General features: G+C 37.4%; 1 protein-coding gene across 9 annotated transcripts in view; it reads left to right on the forward strand.

Moving 5' to 3' along the window:
- Nucleotides 1–26,962, forward strand: part of FRYL (FRY like transcription coactivator) — a 142,903-nt gene that overhangs the window by 98,814 nt on the left and 17,127 nt on the right. For 6 of the 9 annotated variants that reach the window (XM_087936611.1, XM_087936610.1, XM_087936606.1 and 3 more), the window contains 18 exons: nt 251–436; nt 2,402–2,603; nt 3,129–3,250; nt 3,746–3,936; nt 4,698–4,792; nt 6,494–7,101; nt 8,680–8,777; nt 10,489–10,659; nt 10,965–11,105; nt 15,849–16,046; nt 16,963–17,124; nt 17,227–17,301; nt 17,570–17,746; nt 19,651–19,851; nt 20,808–20,978; nt 24,176–24,426; nt 25,391–25,595; nt 26,519–26,668. In XM_087936611.1, the coding sequence (XP_087792737.1) occupies nt 251–436; nt 2,402–2,603; nt 3,129–3,250; nt 3,746–3,936; nt 4,698–4,792; nt 6,494–7,101; nt 8,680–8,777; nt 10,489–10,659; nt 10,965–11,105; nt 15,849–16,046; nt 16,963–17,124; nt 17,227–17,301; nt 17,570–17,746; nt 19,651–19,851; nt 20,808–20,978; nt 24,176–24,426; nt 25,391–25,595; nt 26,519–26,668 (3,404 nt within the window). Of the gene's footprint in view, nt 1–250; nt 437–2,401; nt 2,604–3,128; nt 3,251–3,745; nt 3,937–4,697; nt 4,793–6,493; nt 7,102–8,679; nt 8,778–10,488; nt 10,660–10,964; nt 11,106–15,848; nt 16,047–16,962; nt 17,125–17,226; nt 17,302–17,569; nt 17,747–19,650; nt 19,852–20,807; nt 21,501–24,175; nt 24,427–25,390; nt 25,596–26,518; nt 26,669–26,962 lie in introns of all 9 variants that reach the window. The other 3 variants (XR_015744167.1, XM_087936607.1, XM_087936609.1) reach the window with 3 other exon arrangements.

Consider the following 26,962-nt stretch of genomic DNA (forward strand, 5'->3'; position numbering starts at 1 on the left):
AGTGGCCTAAAAGACTGAACTCGCAGGAAGAACAGTTGTTTATTTTTTTATATTTGATAAAAAATAAATCTACCATAGCAAGTAAGGAAAAATAATTTTGTTAAGAATTCTTATCTCTTGAGTGTATGACAACAATAAATGAGTGAATAGGACCAGGCATGTTCCTTTTAAATAAACTTTTAATTCATTAGCAACATTAACATACAGGTACATCATTTGACTATATGCATTTTTCTTTTCTTGGATGTAGGTCTTGATCATCACCATCCGGAAGTATATGAACACTGTAAACACCTCCTATTGCATTTATTGATAGTGATGGGCTCTAACAGTAGCGTCCAGGCTGTGGCTTCTATCCTTCTTAGGAACAAGGAGTTTAATGAACCCCGGGTGCTCACTATCAAACAAATAGCACATTTGGACTGCATCTTCACAGGTATCTTCAGTCTTCTAATTAAGGCCCATGCTAATTGGGGGGGGAGGGCAGTTCAACACAACTTAAAATGCCCTGTATTCATTATAATGAAAATAAAACCACAGGAGGTATTCCTCAATTTACAACCATTCACTGTTTTGGATTAACAGCGAGCTTTAAAAAAAACATCAATTGCAACCAAAATCCAAGCTTACCACTGTTACCCTGCTCCAGTAGTCATGTGATTGCCATTTGGGTACTTGGCAACTGGCAACAGCCAATTTTAGCATCCTCTGGTCAAATGAACACAATTGGCAGTGTTTCCAGCAATTTTGTTGGTTGCCAGCAAAAGATGCCATTGGCTAATCTGGATTCACACTTACAATTGCCTGGCTCAACTTAAGACCACAATAAAATCGGATTCTGTCACATGATGACTCAAATTATGGTGGCAATGACAACAGAAATTCCAAGCCCAATTACCATTGTAAGTCAAGGACTACCTGGAAAAGCTATTTTACAGCAATATGTTAGAAATTCTGTCTCTTGAATAGGTAACTGATAAAGCTACATTAATTCAATATTTCTTTAATATTTTTAGAACAGACTTGATCAAGGGTAGTAGGCCTCTCAGGTCTAAGAACCTAAGACATTTACTGTAATAAAAATATATAAGAATCATTAAGTTGATTATTTAGAAATCTTCTAAACATTGCTAATGTTTAATTTATTTAAATCAGGAAAAGAGGAAGATGAATTAATGGTTCATTTAACTTTTATTTTAGAAGAGCAGACTAATGCTATAGTGCAGACTTCTCGGTTTCAAAAACTTTTCACAGTCTGTTAATAGAATTGTTCGAAGAATTCTTAATTCCCAGTACCAGAATTGGATATTTGCTCCAGACAATTTTTTAACTATTTTATTTATAGTAATGAATTCAGAGTCAGTTTTTAATAAATAGCATTGAAAACTTTGGTTATACTTTTCCTTGTATAGTAAATATAGGAAGGGATACAATGGGCTCATACATTGTTCAGCTAGAAATTTCTTAATTATTTCATATGCAATCCTTATTTGGAACATGACACTAATATTTTTCAGCAGGTGGCAGCACCTCACTATTAAATATAATCATGTGGAATTATTAATCATGTATGTCCATTTTTTATGTTACCCATATGTATTCAATTATACTGATCTTACAACTTTCTCTTTTTCTAAAGACAATTGGGGTAGCTGCAGGGGTGGGGTTCTACCAGTTCACACCTATTCGCTAGAACCGGTTGTTAACATTCTAAGCAGTTCAGAGAACCTGGTTGTTAGAAGAAATTACTGGCCTAATCCTGTAAGGAAGGCAGGAAGGAAACATTCTGGTGTTGCTTACAGAAACTGCCTCTCCATTAACCCTTTTTACATTCTTGGCAGGACTAGACTTCCTGTCTCAGGAACTTCTCTGGAGTTTTTTTTTCCCCCTTCTTTGCTGGTACTTTGCTTGTGTGGAGTGACCATTCAAAGTTACAATGGCACTGAAAAAAGTGACTTATGACCATTTTTCACAGTTACGACTGTTGCAGCATCCCCACAGTCATGAGAGGCCAGGCAAGGAGATGCGTGTCTCGATGTGAGTGATACTGAGTTGGCCATGCCCAGCCAGTAACATGACCACCAAGCCACGTCCACCTGTCACATGACTACTAAGCCATGCCCACCACCTAAGCCACGCCCACAGAACCAGTTGTTAAAAAATTTGACTCCCACCCCTGGGTAGCTGTTCACAGAGAACCAGATTAGGCTTCTTCCCGAGAATGGGATGTTGTAGGGATGTACGAAACACTCCAAATTTAAAATATTCCAAGTATGAAGTAGCAGTTTTCTTAGCTGGGCTAAAATAATGAAGTATTTAAAAAAATCAGAATATCTTCTGGAATGTTTGGAAAGTCAGTGTGAAGATTTCAAGAATGGTAATTATGTCTTTCTGTAATTAGGTGTTAATGATTTTATACCAGATCACCAGCCCTCTCCAATGACAGACTCAGGACTCAGTTCAAGTTCTACCTCTTCCAGCATCAGTTTAGGAAATACAAGCGCTGCCATTTCTCAGATGCAAAGCACCATTCTCAATGAAGTTGATCTTTCAGGAGAACAAGATGAAAAAATGAAGTCCCTGATGGAGTTTATTACTTCAAGGTAACATTTGAATGATGGCATTTACTCCGTGGTATAGAAATGCATACATTTTCAAAAACGTTGTAAGCTCTTGCTCAAGATTTCATAACTTCATAATAATGTGAAATATTCAGCATTAATGTTCAGCTCTTTTTAGTTTCACGGAAATGGTACCTGAGTTAGTGAATTTTAAGGGTCAACATTTCTGCTGAAATCAGGATAAAGTTAGGGTGCCTCACTCCATAAATTTTAGGACTAAAACTTTTATCTTCCATGTAGAATGAAGTTCAGGTTAGGGTTTCTTGAATCCTGTGGTTAAATTTAATGGTAGAGATTGTTTTAGAAAATAATGTAACAATTTAACTCTTACCGAAGAATATTTATGGTTATTGTATGTTTATAAAAGCGAACATGTTTTATATCTGAAAAGCTATAACTCTTCTAAAAGAGGCGTTCGATAAATAATCAAGGAATCAAAACATAAGGCTTCAGTGCAGATAATGAATTATTTTTAACAAATGAGTTTCTGGTTTGATATATCTGCAGAAAACAAGGACCACTTTGGAATCATGAAGATGTTTCAGCAAAGAATCCAAGCATAAAGAGTGCTGAGCTGTTAACTATATTTCTAAAGCATGTTGTTTCTGTATTCAAACAGTCAAGTTCAGGTATGTTTTGAAAACTTTCAAATTGCTATGATGTTGTAAATTTTAGCCGTTTAATGAAGGAACAAGTAATGCCGGATTTGGGTTTGGCTAGTCTAGAAAAAAAAGAAGGACTCGGGTGGGATTTGATAGCAGTATTCCAGTATTTGAGAGGTTGCCACAAAGAGGAGGGGGTCAACTTATTTACCAAAGCACCAGAGGGCAGGACAAGAAACAATGGATGGAAACTAACCAAGGAGAGAAGCAACTTGGAATTAAGGAGAAAGTTCCTAACAGTGAGGACAATTGTCCAGTGGAACAGCTGGCCTTCAGAAATTGCAGATGCTTCATCACTGGAGGTTTATCAGAAGACACTGGACAGCCACTGGTCTCAAATGGTACAGGATCTCCTGCTTGAGCAGGTGGTTGGACTAGAAGACCTCCAAGGCCCCTTCCAGCTCTATTCTGATTGATTGATCATTAATTTTAGGCACTATTAATGTTCCCTGTTTCTTGCAGTTGGATTTCAGCTGGAGCAGCATCTTAGTGAAGTTGCTCTGCAGGCTGCACTTTCTTGCTCTTCTCGACACTATGCTGGAAGATCTTTTCAGATTTTCAGAGCGTTGAAACAGCCTCTTTCAGCCAACACACTTTCTGATATTCTCTCCAGGCTTGTAGAAACTGTTGGAGATGCAGGAGAAGAAGCTCAGGTATTTCGCTTTTCAATTATTTTTTTTTACAAACCAATAATTTAATTTTTATCTTAAATTGAACATTAAGTGAAGATTTATGCCTGGAGAATATTATTTACAGCAGTTCTAGAGTACGGCATCATAACAAATCATTTGGAACTTTTAAAAGTTATAGAATGCTAGTCTTTTGTAATCAAAAAGATTCTTATACTTGTGTCAGATAATCTGTGATCCTAAAATGATATACAGACAAAAACTCTTTATTTTCTGCCTCTTAGAGCTTCTTATGACTGGTAAAAAAAAAAACATAGCATGATTTTCTTCCCTTTTGAGGCAAGAATGAATGAAAATTGTAGTGTAACTTTATGCATGTTGCAATTAAAAAGCAAGTCCTCCCAGAACTGTGGCCTACCTATATGTACGTGTTACTTCAGCTACTCTCAGACTATGACCTCTCCATCCAAATGTTAAAAGAATCTGTAGATCACCCTGGAAATGATCAATTTATTTTCACATAAAGGTTTGTGGGCTGTGTCTATTAGATGGATAGAATAAGATCTTGTAAGAATGCTTTTATAAGAAAAATAGGCAAGTGGAACAGAAAAGGTTGGGCAGGATCGCTACAAGGGCTTGGAGACTTTACCAACCTTTTCTGTTCAACTATGCATATGGCGTGTTGTATTTTATCGAACGAAACATTCATATGGTCACTTGACTTTTAATGCTTTTCAATGTATCTGATTAATAAATTGCCTTTGTGGCCGATTTGCTGTTTATAGGGTTTTGTCATAGAACTGCTTCTTACATTGGAGTCAGCTGTGGATACATTGGCAGACACCATGAAGCATTATGATCTTCTCACTGCACTTTCCCAGTAAGATTTTTTTTTTTATGATAGCTTCCTGGAATATGCACCGGAAATTCTTTTTACAATATTTGGGCGAGACTTTTTCTTTTAAATCATTGGGAATATATGGGTCTTCCACTCATTGGTTCAGTCAGAAGTTAAAAAAAAAATTACTCTATTTTTAAAGTGGGGTGTTTAAATGCCTGCGTCTGTAATAAGGTTCAAGGAGTGGCAGGATGACAATAGCAGGGGCACAATAACTTATGTCATGTTCCTTTTGCACATGCAGACATTGCTGAAAAGAAGACTTCTGTGATTTAAATAAGTATGCAGTACATCATTTCAATGGCTTAATTGCCTATCATGAACATTCCATTTTTAGTTTTTTTCCCATTTTCTTTTTTTTCATTGGGTTATTCTACTTGAAAGTTCAAAAAAAAAATTAAAAAAAAAATTGACTTAAGCAGTTAATTAATTTTAGGAAGCAATTTTTTCTGCTTTGCACACTGTCCTAATATCCCAACCCCTGGACCGTGGACTGGTACTGGTCCGTGGCGTGTTAGGACCCGTTCCATGCAAATAGTGGGTGAACAAACAAAGCTTCCTCGGCATATGCACAGGATCTAGATAGCATGTGAAACCATCACCACCCCAGTCCATGGAAAAAATTTATCTTCCGCAAAACTGATCCCCAGCGCCAGGAAGGTCGGGATCCACTGTCCTAGCATACTTTCTTCCTCTTTCTGATCAATAAATTTTGAAGTAAGCAAAATCTACTCAGGCCCACTTAATAAAAATAGTTCTGAATACTAAAAATTACTTGCAATCCTATATGTACCTGGTTGGTAATACGGGTACTCCTTCACTTACAACCAACAATCAGGACTGGAATTTTTGTTGTAAGTTGGGGTTGGTCGTAAATCAAGTTGTCACATGACCATAACCGACTTTATGACCATTTTTACTATGGCTATCAAATAAATCACAATGGTCATTAAAACTTATTTATATCAGTTAAGCCACCCCATATGCATGATGATGTGAGCTGCCGTTCACGTAAGTGAGTGCTTTTGAATAAATATGTTTTAGTAAGTCTTTAAAAATTGCTACCAAACTCTTCTGGTTTTAGACAACCATACCGTTTTGGGGGAACCTCTTTTTCAAGATGAGGAGAAAGCATGTTTAAGTTAACCTTGAAGCTCATTTCCACAAACAGATACAAGAAATGTGTATTGGTCAGTAAAAAGATATTTGGAGAAATTGTGGAGTTTTAGTCCTGTTATATTGTTCAGAATTCTTAATGGAACACCTGTCCTTGAGAACGGCAGCTCGGCTCACGATGGTTTAACCGATGCTGCTTTATTAATTTCCTAGTCTTATTTGTAAGTGGCCTTAGTTATAAGTGGTCATAGTTATAAAATGGAGGATATAAATATTGAAAATACACCCTCTCATAAGCCCTGAAAAACACTCCCAGAAGGTCAGTGAGCATGATGCATCATAATGTGATATAATACCATGATGTCTAAAGAAAAAAAAACGATAATTCCCCCCACTTCTTGAAAAAGGTATGTCTTTTTTTAAAATTAATGTGTAGCATTCTTGATTAAAAGAGAAGTAATGTTACTTCTCTGTATTTGAAACTGAGGGATGTTATCCACTTTTTTTTCAATATTCTTAATGGTCTTGGGGTGACAAATTACATGCTGCATTCTCTTTTTGTTTCAGTGCTTCCTATTATGACCCGTTATTGGGTAACAAATATGCAACAAACAGAAAAAGCACCGGTCAGATAAACCTAAGCACAAGTCACGTTAACTCTGGCAACTTTGTAGGCTATTACAGTCACATGAAAAGCAACTCTTTGCGACTGAGTTTGATCGGTGAAAGGAAAAGTGACCGACGGAGGAGCAACACGCTGGATATAATGGATGGAAGGATAAATCACTCCAACAGCTTAGCAAGGACTAGAAGCCTTTCCTCCCTGAAAGAGGGAGGAATGCACGATGTGCAGCCCACTACTGATCCTGTCAATCTGATGGCCACCATATTCTGGATTGCAGCCTCTTTGCTGGAATCAGATTATGAATATGAATACCTCTTGGCTCTCAGGCTCCTCAATAAACTTCTTGTTCATTTGCCTCTGGATAAACCTGAGAGCAGGGAGAAGATTGAACAGATGCAGAGTAAATTAAAATGGAATAACTTTCCAGGCCTTCAGCAGTTATTCCTGAAGGGGTTCACCTCTGTGTCGACCCAAGAAATGACAGTTCACTTACTTAGCAAGCTCATCACAGTTTCCAAGCACATGTTGGTGGATCCATCCCAAGTAGCAGGTATTTTTCAAATGTTTTTTGGAATTATACTGCCCAGAATTGTGAGTTAACGTAGGGGTTCTTTTATGCGTTTTGTTATTAGATTTGTTATTAGATTTATAGTGAATCCTTCCCTTTCAAGGCTGCTTCCAAAATTAGAAATTATAAAGCATAAAAATGCTACCATTTAAATTAAAATGCATTTTGTTTCCCAGGGGCCTGGCAGGAATATTATTAAATAGATGAGGTTCTGAAAGGGGCACCCTAAAAATGGCCTCTCTTTCAGATCGTGCCTAAGCCATTGAGGGGTTTTAAGGCCTATGTCAGCATCTTAAGACTGTATCTAGCAGTGCCAGGGCAAAACTTTCAGTATTGGCATCCTAAGATTTCACCCGCTTCTGACCTACAATCTTGCTGTTGCATTTTATGCCAACTGCATTTTGTGGACACCTCAGAAGCAGCCTGAAATGCACCAAGCAGCAGTTAAGAAAGGAAATGGATGTGCTATATTGCTAAGGCTGTCCAGCTGATGAAGAGTTATCACTTGTATAACCGTAATTCTGTACGAGGTCTCCTTGCTGTAGTTGTTATTTGGAAACCTCACAATCACTGGGGGCCAAAAAGCACTCCCAAATTGGCATCCTGTTCCTCCTCCGGATATGCATCCTTATTCAACATGGACTTTGTCTCAATCCCTGCATGCAACTTTCTCCATACCAGTAGCATCTCAGTCTTGTTTGGATTTCATTTCTGGGTTGCTTTTCCCCTCATCCATTATTAAGCTCCAGAAACTTTCACAGGCAATGATTGCTTCCTTAGAATTAAATGTTACGAGACAATATAATTCATATAATATATATTCCATGTTCTAGCTCAGCAGTTTCACATTAAACAAATAGGAAATAAGAAACCTACGGGACACTATAGGTAAATAGCACTTAGCAATAGATTTATATCCCACTTCACTGTCCTGCTTTACAGCTCCCTGAGTGGTTTATAGAGTCAACATATTTCCCTCAACAATCTGGGTCCTCATTTTACCCACCTTGGAAAGATGGAAGGCTGAGTCAACCTTCAGCCGGTGAGGACTCAAACTGCCTGCAGAGTTAGCCTGCAATACCGCATTCTAACCACTGGGCCACCAAGGCTCATTAAATATCCTAGGTGTCAGAACAATAGCCCTCCAAAACCATTTTCTGGGTGCTTAGCAATAGGAGGGACACCACGGCAAGTTTTAAGAGATGATAAACATTTGGGTATGAGCATCTGTCAAAACAATCAATTGGAGCAGTTTTGTCTGGATTGAAAAAAGAAGAGAGATTTTGCCAGATGCACAGAATAAAGATGCACATTGTAAAATTGATAGTATATGGCAAAGTAGATAACCTGGTGTCCTGATAATTTGTACTACTGTCTATGTTGTTTAGGACTTGTGCAACTGGGGCAGCCAAATTGTCTGCCCTCAGTACGACAGGTTTCTTAGGCATTTTTATTTTTGCTGATATTAAAAGTATTTATAGGTAGTGCACCTTCTAGAAAGGATAGAAATTAGTTTTCTAAATTCTACAGATAAATTCAACTTCATCTTTTTCTGTGCAGGATTTCCTCTTAACATATTATGTTTATTGCCTCATTTAATTCAACATTTTGATAATCCAAGTCAGTTCTGCAAAGAAACAGCTGACAGAATAGCGAAGGTAGGTAATAAGCAGAAATAATTCAACATTTTTTAGTTTTCATGGGGGAGGCAATTTGATCAAATGTGTCGTCTGTACATTCACACACATGGGTTTGGATCTGTATAGGCCTTGAAAGAGTTCTGCCACTAATATTTTTCCCAGAACCTTATCCCTGAATATCTTTCCCTCATTCCCTTGAATCCCTTTTGGCTACCTGCTTTAGAATTACAATATCCAGTTTACCTTTGATATAAGTGTTCTTCCTTTTGTACTCCTATTTTTCTCCATCTCTTCTCCTTTGTGTTTTAAAGTTCCTCAGTGTTTCATCAACAGAGCCTTATCTCCCGTAGATGTTCTTTTGGGGATGTTGTAACTGAGGAAGTCAACTTTTATAAAAAATAAACCAACTCAAAAAGCCTCTTCTGCTTTTATGAGAGGCTCTGAGTTCATAACATCCCCACTATCATACTTTACACCATGGACACAACGAAATGGGTTGTTTCACTTGTAGTGTCCACTTTAAGTCTATTACCACTTTATGTTAGCAATAAATAGATCATAATACAAAGGCTCCTTCAGTCAGTCAGTCACATCCAGGTTCAGGCTATGGTCCAATCTTGCTCATCTGTGGTTTGTTTATATAGGGTCAAAACTAATTCATCCCAGCTTAATTGTGGTACTTCAAACTACGTTGCTGGAAAAATTGGTGCTTATATTCAACAGATTAAATCTAAGTGTTCTAACAAACAAGAGGAAGGGGATATTCAGATTCACTGTGGAAGGATGGATATGCAGTAGCAAAGTGTCTGAACTGACACCTCCATCCACTCTGCCGAAAACCTGCCTTTTAAGAAGGGGCTCGGGTGTAATAGAGTAGGAAAAGGAGAGAAAGGAAACCAAAATTTGAAGTTCTGAGGTTACTGGGAAGATCAGAAGGGAGGTGATATAGAGTGGCAAAGGCAAGAAGTGTGGCATTGGAAGTTGGATAGCCATAGTAGCAACAATGGTAAGGATGTAGTAGCTAGAAGAACAAAAGATAGTGATAGCAACAGTTTAAGGTTGGGCAGTGACAATCGAGGGTGATAAGACATCTAGCCAAGCCCTCTAAGGAAAGCCACTAAGAGTGCTGGCATCCAGGAGGTTTTTCCCAAAGCCGAAACCTGGCTATTCTGTGTTGCATAGAGAAAATCCCAAACACTGTCATCCAAGTGGGTTCCATGTGTTTCTTGAGTAGGCCCAGAGCTTCAGGAGGAGCAGTGGGACATGAGGCATTGGCTTTAAGCAACAGCTAAGAAAAACAGAACGCTAGATTCTTGATGCTTTTATCCCAAACACCAGCTTTGAATCAAAATTTCTAAATGTTGCAATGCCACACAACTGGGCACTGAAGGGAATAGATTTTATCTATTTAAAGTAAATGTATAGCAGTCACTAGGATTTAAGACAATCGTAACTAACAAAGGAACAACTCTTTTCAGTCAGTCTGCTCTATCTAAAACTGGATTCACACACTGTTTGCTTACCCAATCAATTTAAGTAACCAATTAGCTAAGGTTCATAACCTTAAGCCAGAACAAGCAAAGCACATTATTCCATAATGGGATTTTGAACTCAGACAAAATCTATAGTCATAATGGCTGTTACAAGTTGTAATAAAGTCAGGGCTCTTTTAAAATCAACTGTTTAAATAGATATTCCGGTAACTAATACTTTGACTTTTTGTTTTTAGGTTTGTACAGAAGAGAAATCCCCAACTCTTGCTAATTTGGCTCATATGATGTGTTTATACAGCACACACAGTTACTCCAGAGACTGCTCTAATTGGATTAATGTAGTGTGCAGATATTTGCACGACTCATTCTCAGAAACAACTTTTAATCTGATAACGTACCTGGCAGAGGTAATAATTCTTTGTACATTTAGATATCTCTTTCAGGTATTGGCTACTATTCTCCGTTTGAAGTTGGTACATTTTGTTTTCTCACATTTTAGAATTACCAAATATATCTTCCCGGCTCTTTACGACACCTTAATAACCATTATCCTATGCTGGCTTTTAAACTTCCAAATATACACTTCTAATGTTATACATCAGTTAATGCTTAGTTTATTGAATGTGAGGGCAGGTCCGTTAAAGACAGGGTTATCTAATAGCTTACTACTTTGCATTGAATGCCATTTGATATATACACATCTATTTTTTAGCTGTTAGAAAAAGGGATCTCCAGCATGCAACAGTCTTTGCTCCAAATCATTTATAGCCTTTTGAGCCACGTTGACCTGTCCACAGCACCAGTGAAGCAGTTCAATTTGGAGATCATAAAGATCATTGGCAAATATGTTCAGGTGAGTCAATTAAAGGCACACGTTTGAAAATGTCGTATCTTTCCATTTAGAGAAATGGATTTTGTGTTCCTCTGGATCAGGGTGTATAGCTGCCACATTTGTCCAGCATATGTTAATCTTTTCAAACTTGGCCACTTTAAGATATGTGCACTTCAACTCCTAGAATTCCTCGGCCATGTACGCCCAGTGCAAAGAGTCAAACCAAGCTTGATTTGGGTCAGCATGGGAATTCTAACATGTCAAATGGACACCTTAAGGCAGAAAGCACATTTTGGTCCTTGAAAATGCCTCGTCAAATACCAACAAGGGCCACATTTTTATCTTTACAATCTTAGGAACATCGAAGAGAAATGTTAGAAAAATGCATCTTCCTTTTTTGTATCGCTGAGCAAATGGCAATAGAAGCTTTTTGTAACACTTTTATAAATACCGTATTTACCAGACTATATAGCGCATCGGAATATAAGCCGCACCCACTAAATTTTAAAAGAAAAAAATATTTTTACATATATTAGCCGCACCAGACTATAAGCCGCAGATATATACATTGTGAAATGAGATATTTACACAGAAAGAGAAGAAGGCTCTTTGCATGCGGCCAGACGTCTCCAACGTCTCACCATTGATTCATTAACGCCAAGCTTACGCGCAGCAGCTCTATTTCCTTCCTGGATAGACAGATCGATTGCTTTCAACTTAAAAGCTGCATCATATGCTTTTCTTCGTGTAATTTCCATGATGAGGGTGGGAAAAATATTTTGCGTTCATGCGTGTCGTGCTGCTTGCGTCGAGCGCACCAAAAACTACCGGTAGCGTCTTCTTTGCATTGACCTCTTGCATCTGTCTGATGGCAGTTAGCGAAGAAAAATCTATAGATAAGCCGAATTGTTGTACAAGCTGCAGGGTTCAAAGCGTGGGAAAAAAGTAGCAGCTTATAGTCCGGTAAATACGGTAGTCTGATTTTCAGTTTTATTTAATTATTAGATATATTTTATCCAGTCTGTATGGTTCCACATACTGTATATGGCTGCAGTACATATTTATTTTATGCCAAATTGCTGTCCAAATAATATTAAAGATTCCTAGATGGAACATTTTAGTGTAATCGGTTGAAATTAATACAAAGCTCTCAAAAGACAATGACTCATAAATCCAATTTCTGCATGGTATATTTTTTTCCAAATGAAGTTTGCACCAAATGGCATGTTTGAATTATTTCTCTCCCAAATAGATACATCTGCTAGAATTCTTTAGCAGCAAAATGCGGGTGTAGATAGTGGCATAGTAACCTGCTTATCCTGTGGCAATTAGAAATAAGACTTCTAAGTACTGTAGTTCATTTAATTTAATCCCCAGCAGATATTTATGTTTGTTAATTTGATGCCTTTTTAGAAGATCAGGAGCACATGTAGATGATTTTATTACCATTTTTCGTTCTGTTCATTGTGGGCCCTTGGTACTGTGAGCTTTTGGCAGTGGTTTGCTCTGCAAGCTTGCCATTTAGCTCCAAATGTTTTGTTACCAGGCTGCGTAACATCATCAGCAGGACTTCGGTTGAAGCATCTTGTTCTGTTCTTCTTAAGCTTTCTATATGTTTTGGGTGCCAGTGTGTTCAGTTGGTCACATGATTGGTCATTCGTTTGGGTGCTATGCTTAAATTCTGAGAAGCAGATTGGTTCCGTTGTTGATTGGTCATTCGAATGGTCCGGTTTCTCAAGGGCTCATATGCTGGATCTAAATCAATAAGCTTGTTAATTACCCCTTTTGAAAAATACCAGGCTTCAATAAATTCACAGCATATGACGCTTAAGAAAGCAAACCATTTGAACGATCAATAGCAATAGCACTTAGACTTATATACCATTTCATGTTGCTTTAAAGCCCTCTCTAAGCAGTTTACAGAGTCAGTGTCCGGTTTTCAAGTGATAAAACTCATTTAGAGGGGTGGAAATGCAAAATCCATCTTCCAAAACAAATTTATTTTATTTAGGTAATCATCAAATTGGCAAAGTCTGTTGTAATTCTGGATCAACACAAATTGGAATTACACCATATAATATCAGAATATATAATATCAGAAACACCTCATAAAAGTCACATTCCCCAATAAAAAGAAATCAACATTGCCTGGTGTCTTCAAACTCTACCTCCAGGCAGGGATAGCTTCTGTTCCCACGGGAAAGAAAGTCACCTAGCCAAAACAATCCTCAGTATCTAACCACCTCCCACCTTAAGAATGTGGTGAGCTCGAAACCCTCCCCCCTTACACCAGCAAAAAGAAAGAAAGAAAAAAGGAATATATGATTAAGATATAGAGCTAAATAAAATGGCTACATATATGTCAGTTTCAGGCTCGACAGTCAGCACATTGCCCCAACAATCTGGGTCCTCATTTTACCAACCTCAGAAGGATGGAAGGTTGAGTCAGTCTTGAGCCTGGTGAGATTTCAATTGCCAAATTGCAGTTAGCTGGCAGTCAGCAGAAGTAGCCTGCAGTACTGCACTCTAACCACTGCGCCAACTCAGCTCCTCAACAACGGAGCCAATCAGCTCCTCAGAATTTAAATATAGCGGCAAACGAATGGCCAAGCACGCGACCAACTGATCAACTAAGTTAATTGACCAACTAACTGATCAACCAAGTTCAAGAGAAACGTGGCAAGATGCTTCTACAGAAGTCCTGATGATGATGATGGTAATGAAACATTTGAGAGCTAAATGGCAAACTCAGAGCGCAAACCACTGCCAAAAGCTCAAGAGAGCACCAAGGACCCCACATTTCCATTCTGAGCTACAAATATTCCCCCTTATTTGTGCTATTCATTGAACAATAGTACCCAAGAATGGCTGAAGTTTAATTATCTAGAAAAATTGCAATGTGCCACCTTTATATGTTATTACAGTTGATAAATTTGTATGAGTGATTGTGCTTGTTACAAGGTACAAAACTTAGCAAAACCGGTTCATTGCCTTATCGTTTGTTTTATTCTCTTCTAAGTTTTCACATTGGGGCTTTTGCTTTTTAATCAGTACTTTAACTACAGAAGTTGTTGGCAGTCTGCATAGTCATGATGCTAAAATGAAATCTAAATAAGCAGAAATACCAGTTGCCATCATATTTTAGTGAGAAGGGAAATCAGGATATTTAAAGTATCCACGTCTGGATTTACTTTTAAGAAAAAGCAGAGGATTATACATTCATAATTTTAAGATTTTTGACTTTATTTTTTTTTTAAAGGTAACCATACTTTTCCATTTTGACTAAGCCACTTGATTGAGTAAGGGTCACATGAAGGAATTATTTGTGGGCAAAATGATCGTTATTGAACTTTAATCTGGGTATAGTGTTATGATAGGGCATATTTTTGTTCTTATGATAAATCATGTGGTGATAAAAGGGAGCAGTTAATGATAACTCTTTTTCAAATTTTATCAAGTGGAACCAATCTCCCAGCAACTTAAAAGCAAGACTTGCTGTGTTGATGCTTTTTTGTAAATTTTCCTTCACATCCCATTTTCTGACCTTTCAATTGGATATATTGTTTTGAATTTTATCATAAAATAAAGCAAGTGCACTTAGCCAACTCTCTTCCTGTGGTGTGGCCCTCTTCCTCTGATTATTAACAGAGAACTTGGGAGTTTTACCCCCCGCACACACACACACACACATCTCCATATTCTAAAATTAAACAACTGAAGCAGCCTTTCTACCTAAGATTAACTTACTCCAGTTGCCTGTTGCGAAATTGATGTTAATTTAAACCAAGTGACTGTAAAATAACGGTGAGAAAGGTAATTAAGCTGTAAGCACCAGCTACACTGCTAAATACTTTTAGCATGCATAGTTAACATTCACATACTTGTAAACGGTAAACCAGGGGTGTCAAACCCGTCATCACAGCATTGTCACATGATGTATGGCAACTTTTTTCCTCTTCACTTAACCAAGTATGGACGTGGCTAGCGCATGATGCATCCAGCCCGTGGGCTGTGAATTTGACAGCCCTGCGGTAAACGGTAGGTCTGTAGAAGTTCTTCGAAAAACATACTTTGGAATGTGCAGGAGTATATACAAAGCATCTCTTTAAGAAAGTTGTGCAGCTGTGCACACACACATATACAGAAAAACCCAGGAATACCTTAATAGAATAGAATTCAATTCTTTATTGGCCAAGTGTGATTGGACACACAAGGAATTTGTCTTTGGTGCATAAGCTCTCAGTGTACATAAAGAAAAAATAAAATACATTCATTAAGAATCATGAGACACAACACTTAGTGATAGTCATAGGTTACTAATAAGCAATCAAATCATACTAGGAAACAAATAAAACAATAAAGATCATAGAGATACAAGCAACATGGTTATAGTCATAAATGGGAGGAGATAGGTAATAGGAAGGATGAGAAGAAGAATGCAATAGTCTTAGTAAATAGTTTGACTTTTGTGGGAATTAGTTGTTTAGCAGAATGATGGCTTTAAGCAACTGTGTGGAGCTGAAAAGAGATGCAGCTCTTTAGCAACAAAAAAAGAGAAGCTACATGCATCTTCTTATATTAAGTGAAGCAAGTTTTTAGAAGGATTTAACCTGTATTTATCTTAAAAATTCAAAATCACATTTGTTGACTTGTTCATAGAAATGTAACAGCTTTATATTAATACTTCAGATATTGTAGGCTTTTGTATTTTTGAGTTATTATTCTGATTAATACATGTCTTTTTTTTCCTATCTTTATTAATAGAGTCCCTACTGGAAGGAAGCGCTTAATATTTTGAAATTGGTGGTATCGCGTTCAGCCAGTCTCGTTGTACCAAATGATATTCCAAAATCTTATGGTGGTGATACAAGCTCACCTGAAATTTCATTTACAAAAATTTTTAACAATGTTTCCAAAGAACTGCCTGGAAAAACCTTAGATTTTCATTTTGACATATCAGAGGTAAAGAGATTTTAAGTAAAGTTTAAGATTTTGCATGCTTAATTTTCTTCTAAGACAGGCATGTCCAACCTGTACCCAACAGGCTGCATGTGACCCTGGTCAGCTAGTAACACACGGTTTTCAGTGCAGCCCCGATTGGCCAGAAGGTCAGACGCTCAAATTTTAAGTTGAAATTAGGGATGTGCACATATGAGGAAAAATGGGTTGTTCTGAGCCCAAAATAAAACATCCCATCCAGAAGTCTCTTAAATTGCCTGCATTTGGATGGAAGAAAGTACCATCATATAATTATTCAGTATTTCAGAACACCGCTTGAATGATGATTTCAGCCAAAGGACGAGTGGGATCAGAGGAAAAGCTTCTTGTTCCCTTCATTTTATACCAAGAATAAAATTAGGTATAAAAGGCAGAGATGAACAAATACTCTCAGGTTTTCAAAATTCTGTTATCATCGCCTTTATCAATAAAAGATAAATGATAGGATTTCTAGTGTTCTTTTTCTAGCTACCCATGAAGGACTGACAGCAGCTGGTTTACCTCCCCCGACCCCAACATCACTTTATACAGCTTGCCATCAGTTGGCTGACCCCCAACCCACCCCAAAAAATGCTATTTCTGCCTGATAAAATGAGAAGATTGGTGAAAGGAATGAAACGCTCCTGGCAAGAAGAATGTTCTTACCCTGGAAAAGACAAAAGAAAATGTTCCTCCACTACCGCAGTTACCATAATAATAAATCATATAAGCCACTATATGATGATTTATAGATCATAGTTTGTGGCTTTGCACGTTATAGGGGCCTTGCTGGTTGTTGCACACCGTACACACAGCATGGTAAACAAACTCTTGTTTTAGAGACCTTTGTGAAATTGGGCAATATGTTGACCTGAAGCACTACTTTGTCTTCGTTTTATAGACCCCAATTATCGGGAACAAATACGGTGATCAGCACAGTGCCACAGGCAGGAATGGCAAAGCTAAAGTCATTGCTGTTACAAGAAGTACATCTTCAACTTCCTCTGGATCAAATTCGAATGCTTTGGTGCCTGTGAGCTGGAAGAGGCCACAGTTATCTCAGGTGATCCATTGGATAAATCTTAAAATGCAGAAAACATCTCTTCGTAGCAAAAGAAAGCAAGCATCATTTAAATATTTATAAGTATTTTGATTTCTTTTCCAGCGACGAACAAGGGAGAAACTAATGAATGTATTATCTCTTTGTGGTCCAGAATCAGGAATCCCCAAGAACCCTTCTGTGAGTAATTTTAAATTTCTGAAAGAAGCATGTGCCCATCAATTAAACAAAATTTTATACTAGAGTTGGTGAGTTATTATATCACTGTCATGAGAGTTTAAGAACTCGAAAGCTTTTACATTGTAGCAGAATGTCTTGTTAGTGATTAACGGCATTTAAATATAATTCCATCAGCTCCTGTCATCTAAGATGCAACATCTGTAAACATCTATATTGGTACTCCCAATTTTACTCATGCTTATTACCTCTGTTACCGATGACACTGTAGGTTATCTTTTCTTCTAATGAAGACTTAGAAGTTGGGGACCAGCAAACGAGTCTTATTTCAGCAACAGAGGAAGTAATTCAAGAAGAAGAAGTGGTTGTAGAAGATAACACAAGTGAACAACAGTTTGGAGTTTTTAAGGATTTTGACTTTTTAGATGTTGAGTTGGAAGATGCAGAGGTAAGACTGTGTAAAACAGTAGCTTCATTCAAGCCCATTCTTCAGGAAAAAGTAACAACTTTGAGATTTTGTCCTTTTCTTTTGCTGTAAGCTTGTACTTAATCAAAGCACTAACAAAAATCCAGGCATGCCATCTCTTGCACTTCCTGCTTAGAAAAAACAACAACATTGGATCTATAATTTTATATTGTGCTGTTTGGCACACCATGAGCTCTTTCGTTCATCCTAGCTACTTACTCCCTTTGCTTTTTACTTTGATCTAATCGGATATGTAGAAATATGAACAGTATCTGACATTTTGCAAATTTCCTGCTTAATGGTGAATTAAAGAGTATATATTTAAATGAGACTACAACTGTAGAAAGCCAAATGAAACTGTACAAAACTTGAAAAACTCTACGGGTATCATCAAAACCTCAATTAATACTCAATTAATATTGACATGAGTATGTTGAAATTGATTTGATTTTCAGCCATTCATATTGTGTCTGGGTTCATGGTGCATTTATCATCTTTATCTGCATTTTTCTCTGTTTTTAAATAGTAAAATGCAATAACTGTCATTTATAATATACCGTTGCAGTGCATAGAAATATCCAAGGGTAGATATTGGGGAAAGCTGGACAGTCCTTCAAAGGACACCATCCCTATGGAGGTGGAAGGGGTATTCAGATAGATCTTTTATACCTCTGGAAACCAAACTCCTTTGGATGAGGAATTTTAGCAATTCCCAAGTTTTTCTTTCTACCAAGAAATAGGTTCTCTTCTCTCCTATCTCCAGCAATCCAAATGACTGCCAGAACTGTAACCCATTCAACATCTTGATCTCAGAACCATCACAACGCTTCCAACTGCTTAATGCTTCTCCGAAGCATTTCCTTTATGCTTCATTGGCTCAGAAAAGAGCAGGACAAATGCAGAGATGTTGTAGATGTTCTGAAAATGGCGAAACCACGTTTAAGACCCTCTCCCCACCCTAGCCAGTGACCTCATTCTGGGTGACTTTGAGTTAGTGCAAACTAACAGGATTGCTTTTGTGACCATAAAATCCCTATAATGAATCAATAGTGAATTTAAAATTCTAAGCACCTGGGAAGAGGAATGAAAACTCTAACAGCCAAACCTGCTTATCAAAACTGAAATTAACTCAAATGCTTATGCTTTCTTGCACTGAATAAAATTTGCATATTGTACATGTAATCAAATAAATGTAGATAAAGTCCATTTTGAATTTTCACTTCCAAGTCGTTCTCAAAATTAGTTTTAATACATGTTAACACTGAAAAATGTGCCATAGCCATCTGTTTTAAGTGTTTGTCTCATAATGTTTTTGCACCAATTTTTCTAAAACCAATTAAATAATAGGGGGCTTGACAAAAAAAAAGTATTTCCAGAGCTTGAATCAGTCTTCTACTGCCAGCAAGCTTATGCAATATTATAAAGTAGCCTCCATTAAAAGGTAACTTTAAGTGTTTGTCCTCGTTCTAATTATGTGTGTTTTTCTTTTTGCGAACCAGGAGCTGCAGGTAAGTTGCAGCCTGGTGCAGTGGCTTGTTTCATCTGTTGTCATCTGTAGTGTATTTGTCTGTCTGTGTGCTTGAAAGTCAGATAATCTTGGTAACTGCAAAGGATATGCGGTTGTAGACCATTTTTAAGCCCATTTAGTTTTGAAGATGAATCTGGGAAAGAAAATACTGAGGAAAAAAAAATTACCTTGCCATGTATTTAAACGCTTTAAAGGGAAAGCCATGTTAATAAACTTCAAATATGCAATGAACTCTCGAAGGGCTGATTGAAACTCTGCCCTCAGTGAATTCAGTATTTGTGTGGCTTTGTTTTGCTGTGTTCATTTCAGCACTCCGGGTGGCTTAAACACTTTGGAATAAACGTCCTTCTCATTACAGGGAGAGAGCATGGACAACTTTAACTGGGGCGTCCGTAGGCGTTCACTGGACAGTATTGAGAAAGGGGACACGCCATCTCTCCAAGAGTATCAGTATTCAGGTAGCACGCCCAGCTTGAACCTGACCAACCAAGAAGATACTGATGAGTCCTCCGAAGAAGAAGGCTTGAGCGCAAGTCAGATACTAACACACTCCCAAATGGTAAAACACGGATTGTTTTTGCACCAGAATAGCAGTCCTTGGATTTAACCTTCAAGGCTGCCTTTTGGGTTCTCATTTGCAGGAAGGGTGGGTAGCTTATGAGTTTGGGACACAATAGATTGTCTGTTTCTGGATTTGAAATAGGGGTTACCCAATGAAATGTTGGGTGAAGGACACTTGTCCTAAATGCTTTCTTCTAATAAAATAAGATATGGGATTTGGGATAATTTTTATCAATAGAGCAGAAATAAGGAGGCTCTTGAGGTAGTATAAAGCTAATGTGCCAATGCGTCTTTGAAAGATGTTGGTTTTTTGAAGTTAACTTCTGTCATTTATGTAACTGGACAATCATACCCTAGAAAATTTACATCTACCCAAACTCTAAGAAATAAAGAGTTTATAGAGGTTTAAGTAGAATACAATCATTTTTAATTTGATTAATAATTAAATTTCTGATTTATTTTGAAGTTTGATGAGGGTTAAGGATTAAGTAAACTAAATTAAAAAAGAGAACTAGTTGGCTGTTTCTAATGGGCAAATGTAACAAATACATTTAAAGTATTTAGAAATTATTCTGGTGTAAAATAATGTACTGATAATATAAAAGTTTTTGCATTTTTGGAATCTGAGATTCTGCAGTGGAAAAAAAATAGTTAATTAACATATAATTAATTCAACATTTGGGACAGCAAAGGCATCTTCTTGACATATGTTGAGTAAGTCTCGTTGTGCTAAAACTTAGCCAATGCATCTTTTTCATCAAGCTTATTTATTGTACTGTCTTTGCCCTTATGAGAATTTGTGTTCTTAATATTTTTAAGCATGGTAGATAGACTCAGGATACAGTCTAACAAATAGAAAGAGTAGCCTCATGTCTGCATTTCGCTTTACATTTATGTATGAACACATGTTGAGTTTATTTTGTAAAACATGAATGGATGCATTTTTGTCTCTAGCTAAACAGTGATTCGGCTGTCGATGATGCCATACCAGATCACATCAACTTGTTGCTGCAATCTCAAGATTCCACTAGCAGTGTTGGAATGGAGGAGGTGCTTCAAATCAGAGCTGGGACTCCAAGTTTGGAGGTTGCCTCTCTAGATAATGCTAACAACACGCTGCCTGAGGTGGGGAGAAATGTGGGCTCAAGCATGGCTGACCTGTCCTCTTTCTAGCACTGTATGAAAGCTTTGCGTTCTGTCTATAAGAATTTTTATCATGCTGATTATGTAATTATAACTTCAGTATTTTTAACCTGTTGTTGTGGCTGAAAATTTGTTTGCTGGAGATGATATATTTTTTTGGTTGGTAGACTAAAAATGTTCACAGCACAGGTTAAGAACGTTCTGAAGTTCTTTTAAATGAACTGGTGGGGTGCAGAAGAACAATTGGATAAGTAGGATGGTTTTCTGGGTCCATTTTCTTCCTGTGATGCTTCCTTTTCTATGATCTTCCCTCTGCCTCTAATGCTTGCTTTGCCTCTTTGTGATTGGTGCTTTGATTGGGATTTGAACCTCAGGCCAGCTTTGTTAGCAGCTGGTCAACTCAATGCTCTTGACCAAGCCCTCAGTGTCCTAGTGGCATGATTTTAAAAATGGAAATACATACATGGAATGAGCAAGATTCCCAGCTGATTAAAAAAAAAATCAGTGAGTATGTTACGTATGTATTTACCATTTCCATCAGATATTCAGCAGTGATCCCCACTTTACATTTTTTAAAGTGTATGTGTGCGTGTGTCTGGGTGTTTGTAATGAAGGCTTTCAGCTCTTAAGCATTCATAGGCCTTTTGCCTTCTAGTACAGGGGTCCCCAAACTTGGCAACTTTTAAGACTTGTGGACTTCAACTTCAGAATTCTCCAGCCAGCATCATCTTAAAGTTGCCAAGTTTGGAGACTTCTGCTCTAGTACCTTTGAAGTCTAAAATAAGTACCATGGCTATACAATTGTCTCATTTTGAGATGGACTGAGTGTATGTAGGTCATTTGAAGGCATTCTTTTTGAAATATTGATCAACACTTCCTGAAATAGGAAGTGCTGATAATATCCATCTAGGGATATAGGAATGGTCATGGGACTGTAGTCTGAATCCCTAGTCAAGAGAACTCTTACCCTTGTTAAGATTTAGGATAGAATTTTGCAGTTTAAAAATGGGAATTTTGAAAAATTCCAAAACAACATATGAACCCTTCCTGACTTACGTCTGCTGTAACATGTAATATAAAAATCATTCTGAATCTATTCTAAATGTATATAAATGCATTCCATACAATTTGGCCTGCATTTTGTTACATTTTATGTACGTGCATTAAGGCACCTAACTCATAGCTACAGGTTCTTTTTTGTGATCTTTATGTAATCACTAAACATACTTCATTGAACCAAAGTGGGGAATCTCCAGATATTGGATTTCAATTGCTGTCGTCCCTTACTATTACCTATGATGACTAAGAGCTAGCCGGGAAATGTAATCTTGTATGATGCCAAAAGACGCAATAATCCTTTAGGATTATTATGTTGCCTTTGCATTCAACCAATTACTATTCAGAAACCATTTAAAGAAACAACATTAAACCTCAAGACAATTTTCAACACAAAAGTTAATGCTCCAGACAGTTCGTTTTCCTCCATTTACTGAATAACAGTGAGATGATGATGGTGGTGGTGTGTGTGTGTGTGTGTGTGTGTGTGTGTGTGTGTGTGGAGAGAGAGAGAGAGAGAGATGAATGAGAGAAAGAGAGAGATCAAGTCAGCAATCTTTAATTTCCTGGAGCATGCCACAGGCTCTTGTTTTTGCAGGAGAAATCCAATATTGGATTTTCTTCTCTGTAATCCTCTGCAGGTGCTTTGTTCAAGATTGTGAAACTCAAGCTTTGGAAACCTGCAGAAGGTTTATTAAAGGAAAATGCGGACCTGTAGTATCTATTATAAACAAATTCACTTCCACTCACAGCAATAGGAGGATTAATTTTATTTGATTTATAAAGCCACTCCACTCTCAAAAGCACACAGAATTTAAACTTCAAATAATATAAATACAGTAACTGTTAAAAAAAAACATAACATAAAAGCAAAGAAAAAAGAAATAGCAATACATCACCTGGGTCTTACTAACGTCTGACTCCAATATCTGGTCAAACAGGGAATCCTCAGCATTTTCCAGAAGGCTAGTTAGGAAGGGAGACATATTTCAATGTGCCTCCTCACCCATCTCAAAATCAAAATCTAGAAAGTGCTGTTTTTATCTTCTTCCATACCATTGTTGAATCACTGGCAAGTTATGTTCTGTTTTGGTTTAGTGTTTCTACCTCACAGCCCTCCAATTTGATGAGGTAATAATTATACATACAGTTAGTCGTCTTAAGCTCTAGCTCTTTTTATTCTTTCATCAAAAATTCCTCTTGCTGAATTTGGTTGATCTTAATTCTGAATAGATGTAAGAGTTCAGTGTTTGAACTGAATAATTTTGACAAAGGAATTTTTTTTTTCAAAACTAAAATTTTGATTTCAAAGTAGATTTTAAAATGACAGGCTGCTAAAATAATATGCAGAAATGCTATGCTGGATATACAAATGGAACCAGCTGATGTGTTAATTTTAAAAGGGATACACAAATACCCAAAAAGAGTAGTCTGGATAATTTTCCTATACTGGAGATCAAAAGAGACTTCAAAAGTTTAGAAGAACTTTGTGAGAAGGAACAAAAAAAATGGGGGGAAAAAATCAAGTTCTAGCACATTGATTGACAGGATTAAATATCAAGATTGTTAAAAGTTTAAAAGAAGGAATATAATGTCGGTTTATTTGATCAAGGTTAAAATAGATAAGTTATCTCTGGTAATCATTTCAAAATTTGATACATAAATTTGGTTTCTATTTTTTTATTTTATTTTTTAATTCATATTAGTTTTATCTCCTTAATTGTAATGTTTAATAACATTATTATTAAAGAAATTAAAACATTGAACAAGGAAGGACTTTTTAACCTCAAATTGTAAAACATTAAATGACACTCCCAAAGGTTCTTTTTCAAGAGGCAAAACTTCTCATCCAAAAGAGATGAAGAAGCTTCTTGGATGAAAAGAGAAACATCTTCAAAGAAAAATCAGAAAATCCAGTTCCCTCTTGAAAAAACAACTTTGGGAGTGTCCTGGATGACTGAGAATCTCCATAGACATTAAATGATACTCTTCAAAACAAAATAACATTGTTTATACTTTTTCAAATTTTTAAATTAGAGAATAACATATTCATAAATCTTTTCAAATACTTATACATATTTTTTTTTCAAAATAAAATATAAAAATGGTTCCTTCTCCTCCAGGATAGCAGTTCATCAGTGAAAGATGAACAAAGTACCGCTAGTGAAGATGCTGGATCAATTGCACTGCAAGAACAATTTGAGTCCTTAGTCTGCCAAGAACCCTTAGAAGTGGAAGAAGCTCCTGAAATTCAAGAGCATCCGACCACTGAGAGTTATACTGAATCCATCTTTGAAGAGGATGTTACTCTTGCATTGAAGGAGCTGGATGAACGATGTGAAGAAGAAGAAGCTGACTTCTCTGGCTTATCCAGGTGAAATGTTTTATCCGACAGAAAGTTGCTTTTTTAGCCTTTTTAACATTTACCGTTTGAATCCACGAACATGCTAGTACAGCAATAATGTTTGACACAATTCCCCCTTTTCCCAGTTTTAAATTCTGTCAGTGCTACCCGCCTCCAAAAAAACACACTGGTTTCCAGCAGTTGCAGAGTCCCAATCCAGATCTTCAGTTAATAGGCAAGCAATCCCAAATTACTTGCTCCATTACTCTCAGGATATGCCCAAATTATCCATTGGGGTAATTGCCTCCAGTTTACAAACCATTATACCAGAGAGGGGTCACAGATTAAACTAATCTCAGAGTTTTAGTCCTGGCTTGTTGAATAAATCATCATGGATGCATCCATCTACTTCAATAATTCTCAAATGGTGCTGAAATGTGATGTATTGATGCAGCCATGTTCTCTCAGTAGAGTGTGTGTATTACTTATTACTACTGACTTAAAAAAGATAATACAGGTAGTCCTCAGCTTACAACCACAATTGGGCCCAAAATTTGTGTTGTTAAGTGAGAAATGTGTTCAATGAGTTTTGCTCCCTTTTACGACTTTCCTTGCCGTATTGCTTAAGCGAATCACTGTAGTTGTTAAATTAGTGACGTGGTTGTTAAGTGAATCTGGATTTCCCATTGACTTTGCTTGTCAGAAGGTTGCAAAAGGGGAACCTGTGACCCCAAGAAGCTACAACGGGCATAAGTATGAGTCAGCTGCCAAGCTTCTGAATGTAAAATCACATGACCATGGGAACACTACCACGGTTGTAAGGCGGAAAAATGGTCATAAGTCACCTTTTTTCAGTGCCGTTGTAACTTTGATCGGTCAGAAAATGAACTGTTGTAAGTCAAGGACTACCTGTATCATCTCTAAAGGGTGAAGAGAGAAGTAATCAGAGCCAAGTTCTGAGCTAAAGTTCATTCGCCTCTTGTTTGGTTTGCAGCCAAGATGAAGAACAAGATGGCTTCCCAGAAGTACAAACCTCCCCGCCACCGTCCCCTTTTCTCTCTGCCATATTGGCAGCTTTTCAACCACAGGCCTATGAGGATGAAGAGGAGGCTTGGCGCTGCCATGTTAATCAGCTGCTGACAGACACAGATGGATCTTCTGCTGTCTACACGTTTCATGTGTTCTCTAGGTTGTTTCAGGTATGCCTCTTCATCCGCGTTGTTAGTTCTTAACTATCTAACAGGTATGGTTGAAATGGTAGTGCTCAGAAAAAAGTCTTTATTTTGTGTGTGTGTGTGTGTGTGTGTGTGTGTGTGTGTGTGTGTGTGTATAAATGGGGCATGCAACATGTCGCTTGGCCTCCTGCTTTTACAGCCGCAATCGGCTGCAAAAGCGGCCATGCTTGCTGGGGGTGGCAGCCTGAGTGGCACCTGCCAAGCAGCTGTTTCATGGATGGTGGGATGGCCTGCTGCAACCCTTTGTGAAGCTGGCATGAGGGGCCGCTCACCCCACGCCCCCCACTTCATACTGGTACATGGGAAATGTGTCCTCCCTGAAAACAAGGCCTAGCACTTATTTCGGAGATCGAAAGAAATAAGACCGGGTCTTATTTTGGGGGAAACATGAGCTGTGTACACACACATACACACATTGTGGAGATTGCATAGGAAACCTTTCTCCTCCACTCTTCTGTTCATTAGAATAATTTCCATTTCTAAAATCCTAGGCTAGAATGACGCTAAAATCATAGGCTGGATATTGACTTGTCAATTATCTGTCACTACAAGCTTTTGTAGATTTCTTAGAAAGGATCTCCATGTAATTTTGCATCCCGTTGTTCACCCAACCTTGCCCTTCTCCCTTTCATGTGATAAAGATACATGGAAGAGGAAAATTTAGTCTTGGGTATAAAGCATCAGTCATGATAGAATAGGGCAGCCTGCTGCCCAATAATATTTTTTGTGAGAGGGGAGCAAATTTTGTGCAATTCTAATTTTCATTTCTTTTAAATGTTTCTTCCAAAGCAAAAAAAAAAAGTACTTGCTGCCAAGCCAAAATAAATATTAAGTAATCTACAATAAAATAAGTAAACTCTATGAAAACATCATTTTATTGTATTTAGGTGATTCAGAGGAGATTTGGAGCCATAACACACGAATCTGTCAGTTTCCTGGGTGAGAATCTGCAGCGAATTGGAACAAAATTTAAAAGTTCATTGGAAGTTATGACGACATACTCAGAATGTCCAACTGTTTTCGTGGATGCTGAAACGGTAATATCTTACATCTGTGTCTACATGCCAACTTTTCTGTTTAGTGACTCTTATTAGTAAGCTACAAAAATTCTTTATTTTGGAATTTCCAAGAAAATTTCCTATCAATATATATATATGTGTGTGTGTGTGGATCTTTGGTTGTTCGGGTTTTCTCCCACGTAAGATTCGAAGTATCTAGGCAGCGTTTTGATGAAGTCTCATTCATCATCTTCAGGCTTGTGTCTTCGGCTCTGTGCTTCTCAGAGCACAGAGCTTCTCACTCTGAGAAGCACAGAGCCGAAGACACAAGCC

This window comes from Pseudonaja textilis, chromosome 6 (assembly GCF_049901715.1).
Source record: "Pseudonaja textilis isolate UNSWEBS1 chromosome 6, rPseTex1.2, whole genome shotgun sequence".
Lineage (NCBI taxonomy): Eukaryota > Metazoa > Chordata > Lepidosauria > Squamata > Elapidae > Pseudonaja > Pseudonaja textilis.